Raw genomic sequence first — 6,385 nt, forward strand, 5'->3', positions numbered from 1 at the left:
TTACGTGATCAAGCTCCTGATGATGAAATGGGAAGTTGGCTCCTGAGAGCCATCCGTATCCTTATGCTTTGGAATGATTATTGTTTATTGGATTATTGTTTCTTCTGAAAACTTTTACACTCGCTCATTTTGAGATTGCTACTTGAAGTGTTATTGCTCACTTTTATGAACTTTTCATGCCCGTTACTTTGCTATATCGAAAACTTGTACCTATAAATAATGGTCAATTTGCTATTTGGAACCTCACTGGGCTTTTAGCTCATACCACGCCATTTATTTTCCTTATAGGGGTACGAGCGAGGCGTGAGACGTGTACAGACTAGCGTAGTCTAGTTGTTTTGAATTTTGTAATTGTACTCGCACTAGTCGCTCGATTAGGGTTGGATGTACTGAGAACTTAACTCCTTTGATGTATTTGAGACTGTATGGATGATTGAGATAGAAATGAATGTATTCGTATGTTCCAAACTTGGGAACCGTTATTTCATTTATTATTGAGATTGCACCTTATTTTAATTGATGCGAGTGAGTGAGTCCTGGCGAGAGCTGGGCAGGCGGTCTGCTAAACCCTAGGGTACGCCCAGGGGGAGGTGGGGCCGTCACAGGGGGAGCAACCCCACTCACTGCAGCAGTCTGAATGGGCTGCTGCTACGCTCGTGAAGGCTGGGATTGCTTCCGCTGCTAATGCAATCATCCACAAGTTGGCAGACCAGGTGATTCAAGAACCCGAGGAGGTGCGCATGGAGGATGTGTAGGTTGGAGGGTCGGATATGCTCGATAAACCTGACGGGTTGGGGGTAGGAGGGACGGCTACGGCTGCCAATCCAGCTACAGTGGAGGAGATAAATGCTCGGGAGGGAACGGACTTGCCTGGGACAGGTAGACAGGTGTTGGGGAGCGAGTGGACAGAGGAGGCTGGTGTGGAATGGGGAGGCATGGACTGGAAGGCATTCGGCTGATGAGGAAATAGAGGAGGAGCTAAGGGATGTTCAGAGTATGAGGGGCAAATTATCTCCTAGAGGTGGAGGGTGCAGGGATCAAGCTCATGGGGAGGCGCCGCCATTGGAGGTATTGAACTTAGGTCCGATGGTGCTTCCTAGCGCCCAGGAGCAAGTGGGACTGGGGAGGATCTCCGAGGCAAAGTCGCGAGGTACTCGAGCTGGCTTTCCCTCTGATAGAACTCTAAGATCCATGGTTTCTTCTTCAAAAAATCCTTCCTCTGTCTTACATCATCATGATTAAGTTACATTTTTGGAATATTAGGGGAGTGGCTCGAGCTCCCAACCTGAAAAGATTGAAAAAACTTGTTAGATTGCATTCATTACAATTGGTAATAATTGTTGAATCCAAAACGGGGTTGGAGCATTTTACTGACATCAGATTAAAGTTGGGGATGGATTATGGACTAGCCAACCAAGAGGGATCTGTGTGGGTTTTTTACCGATCTTTGTTTACTTGCCAATTGATAGAGGAGTCGCCACAACATTTAACTCTTCAGGTACAGTCGCATCTTTTCCCCGCTTTTATCATTTTATCATGTATTCATGCTACATGCACGGCTCAAGAAAGGGAACTCTTGTGGAGTGATTTAGTACGGGATAAGCCTTTGTCGGCTCCATGGTTTTTGGTAAGGGACTTCAATGTAGTCGCTAGCGAGGGCGAAAAGAGGGGCGGGGTGCCTTTCAGACCCTCGAAAGCTCTAGATTTTTTGAACTTCATGTCTTTAGTGGGTGTGAGTGATGCGGGGTTCTCTGGATCAAAATTTACATGGTGCAATAACTGTTTCGGGGCAGCTCGAATTTGAAAGCGGCTTGATAGATTGCTTCTGAGTGGGTCTGCTCTGGAGATGCAGCACCAGGTCATGGTCCAACATCTGGGGTGGGACCCGTCGGATCATTCGCCGTTGCTTTTGTCTGTGGTTACGCGGTTAGATAATAAACCCCGGCCATTTCATTTTTTGAATGTCTGGACCACGCATCACGATTTGATAAATGTGGTTAAAGACTGCTGGTCCCAGCCGGCTAACAATTCTTCCATGCAGATACTGGCAACGAAGCTTCGGGTTGTGAAACAAGCACTAAAGCAATGGTTTAGGAATTCCTTTGGTGATATTTTTTAGGGTGCTTAGAGTGCAGAGCGGGAGGTGGTGGAGGCGGAGATGAAGTATGACCTGGACCTGACAGATCAACTCCGATGCGAGCTTGATCATGCCCGGGCGTGGTTGAGACAGGTTCTAACAGTCGAGGAGGGCTTCTGGAGGCAAAAGGCGCGAGTGAAGAGACTTATGGATGGGGACAGGAACTCAAAGTTTTTTCAATCGTTGGTCACAGAACGAAGAAGGCGGACGGTGCTACATCAAGTGAGGAGGGCTGATGGCACGTGGATCTAAGAGGAGCCACATATTGGCGCCACCGCCGTGGACTTCTTTCAGGAGCTTTTCACGGTAGAGGGTGGATCAGAGTCCACTGGAATAATGGAGGTCATACCGGCTCTAGTCACTGCTCAGGACAACACGCTCTTGACAGAGATTCCGTCCCTGGATGAAGTCAAAAAAATGATTTTTGCTCTCGATGGGAAGAGTGCAGCGGGCCCGGACGGGTTCACTGGGGAATTTTTTACCTTTGCCTGGGACGTCATTGCCATGGATGTGCACAAGGTAGTAGTCAGTTTCTTCTGCGGAGCGGAGGTTCCTAGGAGTATTACAGCTACCTCGATTGTGCTGATACCAAAAGTGGACAATCATCAGGACTTCACTCAGTTCCGGCCCATAAGTCTATGCACGTTTGCTAACAAGATCATCTCCAAGTTGTTGGCAGAGAGATTGGCTACGGTCCTACCCCGACTCATATCTCCACAGCAGAGTGGGTTTGTGAAAGGGAGATAGATCTCAGTTAATTTTTTACTGGTAAGAGAGTTGTTGGCAGGTATTAAAAAATCAAATCGGGGTGGAAATGTGGTCATTAAGTTAAACATGATGAAAGCTTATGATAGGGTTTCGTGGCCATTTCTTATGCAAGTATTTCGGCGCTTCGGGTTCAGTGAGGTCTGGATAGACATGATATGGCGCCTAGTGTCTAATGTCTGGTTTTCGATATTGGTGAACGGCGCCCCGCATGGCTTTTTCAAGTCGTCACGGGGTCTACGGCAAGGGGACCCTATATCGCCAGCCTTATTTGTTATTGGGGCAGAGGTTTTATCTCGAGTGTTGAATGCGTTGGCTACTAAGCGGGGGTTCACCCCTTTCAAGGTACCACCGCCTGTCCTCCAGTAATGCATTTGGCGTATGCTGATGATGTGATCATATTCTCCAGTGGAGGGAAATCCTCTCTCAATTTATTGAAGCAGGTGCTGGAATGGTATACTTATGCGTCCGAGCAGAGGATAAACTCCCATAAGAGTTGCTTCTTGACTCACCCCCGGTTCCCGTCACAGAAGGCTGTGATAATTGGCCAAACCCTTGGATTTCAGAGGCGAGCATTTCTAGTACGATATCTCGGTTGCCCTTTGTATGTTGGAAGGCGGAAAATGGTTTTCTTTGCAGATACAATGACTGCGATGGCGACTCGTATTCTATCTTGCCAAAATCGACTTTTATCAGCGGCAGGTAGACTGGTGTTGGTCAAGAGTGTTTTAGCTTCCCTGTCGGTTCATTTGCTAGCAGCAGCATCCCCTCCAAAAGAGGTCTTTGGGGCCTTGGAGAAGTTATTTGCAGGCTTCTTCTGGGGGTCGTCTAATTCTGGGGCCCATCGTCACTAGATTCGGTGGGAGGATTTATGCAGACCACGGGAGGAGGGAGGAGCTGGTTTGCGAAGAATGAAGGATGTCTATGACGCCTTCTCTGTCAAGCTCTGGTGGAAGTTTCGACAACAGCAGTCGCTATGGGCAGAGTTCATGTCAAGGAAATACTGTGCGGGTTTGCACCCGTGCTTGGCTGAGGAGAAGTGGTGGGGTTCACACACGTGGAGGAGAATGGTAGCTGTGTAGCAGGTGAGGGATGATAACATCAGTTGGGTTATGCGGCAGGGGTCAATAGATTTTTGGAATGATAACTGGATGGGCACAAGAGCTCTATGCAATAAGGTGGAGTTTTTCCACAACCATATGGTAGTTGACTTTGTCAATAGGGGGGTCTGGAATGTTGCCATGCTTAATCAGGTTTTGGAGACAAGGCTGGTGGGGCAAGTTCTGGCAGTGGCACCTCCAACCTTGCGGGAGACGGATAGGATAGTCTGGTCTTTAACAACCTCCGGCAGTTTCTCCACTGCCTCGGCATATTCGTTAGTCCAACGGGGTGCCAATAGATCTTGGTTTCATACTGCGGTCTGGCAGCCAAGTCTCCCTTTCAAAATCTCTTTCTTTATGCTGCGCTTACTACAGGGTAGACTTCCGCTTATGGACCGACTCAGACGATTTGGGGTTAGTGGTCCCTCTAGATGTTGGTGTTGCCGGGCCCCCCAAGAAGAATCCATCAATCATGTGTTCTGCTCGGGGGAAGGGGCAAGAAAAGTTTGGCGCCGTTTTGAGATTCTCACTGGAGAATTGGAGTGGATGCACACGGTGCGTCATATGGTGGGGTTTTAGTGGTTGCGGGGAGGGAACAACATGTGCTTGAGGTTTTTAAGCAGGGTACTCCTGTCGGTGATTTGCTGGGAGTTATGGAAGGCCAGGAATAGGGGTTGTTCAAGGGCCAGGGGATGAGGGTCGGGGAGACGGTAAATCGGGTTGTTCAACTGATTAGTGAACTTTTCCAGGCTCGCTTTCCTAGGATGGGGTGGTCGGAATCATCGTGGGATGGTTTGATTTGCAGTGTGGTTAATTGGCGTCAGAGAACGAGCATCCAACTAGTTACTTGGATATCGCCGCAGCGAGGTTGGAAATTAAACTCTGATAGGTGTTCCCGGGGGAACCCAGGAGTGAGTGGAGGGGGTGGGCTGGTGCGGGACCGACACGGACAATTTGTATTTGGGTATGCAGAGTACTTTGGCACGTTGACAAGCTTGCATGCAGAGCTACGAGCTCTCTTGGTAGGGGTGCGGTATTGTGTTGCTCGCGGGTACCAGGAGCTACATTTGGAGGCAGATTCACTTACACTCGTTCGGATCATTCAAGGCGTTTGTGCTTGTCCATGGCGGCTGCAGAGGGAGCTGGAGGAGCTGCTTACGTTTAGGCGTCACTTTATTACGGCCTCGAATTGCTTCAGGGAAGCCAATTCACCGGCGGATCGACTGGCAAATTATGGGGCCGACTCCAATGTAGGACACGTCTTCAATGGCTTTGCCGAGCTCCCCCGGCTTGTTAGGGGGGATATTAGAATGGATAGGCTGGGTTTCCCAACATTTCGGAGACGGGTAGTAGGGCATTGACGGTAGCCTCAGCTACTGTACGCATGAAGTTTCCCTAATAAAAAAGTACTACTCTTTAGCCAAAAAAAAAAAATCTTGGCTATATATTGTTTGATATGTTCATGGAATTGTTATGGGAAAATTGGGAAGATTTGATGGAGAAATGTTTGGAAAATTCTTGTGGGAAAATTGTACCTTTGCTGTCCAAAACAGGGGAAGATATTCCAACCTTGATTTCCACTTTTTCTTAATAATTTTGGGCAAGTTCTTGTTCAAGAAACTGGTTAAAACATCACTCTTTACTTGTATGTTGAATTTGAACCAAAACTATGAATTTCTTCCTTGTTTTCTTGTTGGAAAGTTTGCAAAATGGACTGAAACTCAGAGAGCATTTTCGGTCAACTTGTCAGATTTTCTGGTATTAATTAAAAATGAATTAGAGTCTAAATTTTATACCGTTGGAAGCCCTTTAAGTCTAGTTTCAAACGCAACCAACGGTATTTGATTTTGATCTTTCTACATTGAGTTATAGCCATTTTCCCGAGACTGCTCAAATGCCCTGATATGACGCGACAGCTTTCTTGTGCCTTTGTGATTGCTATTTTTGACCACGAAAATGCATGAACTGAATTTTGATGTCTTCATAATAAATGTACATCTATGTCTTAGCTTCAAAACGCCATAAAATTCATCTCAATCCGATAAGTGTACCTCCATTTATGATCAAAATTCTGAGAGGTGTCAAAGCTGTCACTTTGATTCTCCTCCTTTGCACTCTTTCCTTCACTTTTCTTGATTCAATTTAACATTTTTCACTCCATATTATACCTGAACATTGACCTAACATGTACATGGATTTTTCCTTTCAATTGAGCTTGAAAACATGTGTTTTGGAAGGATTTTTGCTTGAAAGGTTCTACTGGAATTTGATCTTGGTATGTATAATGATTTTGGATCCAAATTTTGAAAAAAGGGGGGAAAAGTGAGATTTCCTCCAAAAGTTTAGTGGTTGACAAATTTATGAATTGATTTGACTTTGGATC

General features: G+C 46.6%; 1 protein-coding gene across 1 annotated transcript; it reads left to right on the forward strand.

Annotated features, from left to right (window-relative positions):
- Positions 1-3,270: 3,270 nt before the first annotated feature.
- On the forward strand, positions 3,271-3,756 carry LOC140036302 (uncharacterized). Its single transcript, XM_072077660.1, has one exon. The coding sequence runs from the start codon at positions 3,271-3,273 to the stop codon at positions 3,754-3,756; it is 486 nt and encodes a 161-aa protein (XP_071933761.1).
- Positions 3,757-6,385: the final 2,629 nt, after the last annotated feature.

Source organism: Coffea arabica, chromosome 2e, assembly GCF_036785885.1.
Source record: "Coffea arabica cultivar ET-39 chromosome 2e, Coffea Arabica ET-39 HiFi, whole genome shotgun sequence".
Taxonomy (NCBI): Eukaryota; Viridiplantae; Streptophyta; class Magnoliopsida; order Gentianales; family Rubiaceae; genus Coffea; species Coffea arabica.

What these genes read in the sequence shown, in the direction of transcription:
- LOC140036302 (XM_072077660.1), top strand. Translation starts at nt 3,271, where the DNA reads ATGCATTTGGCGTATGCTGATGATGTGATCATATTCTCCAGTGGAGGG.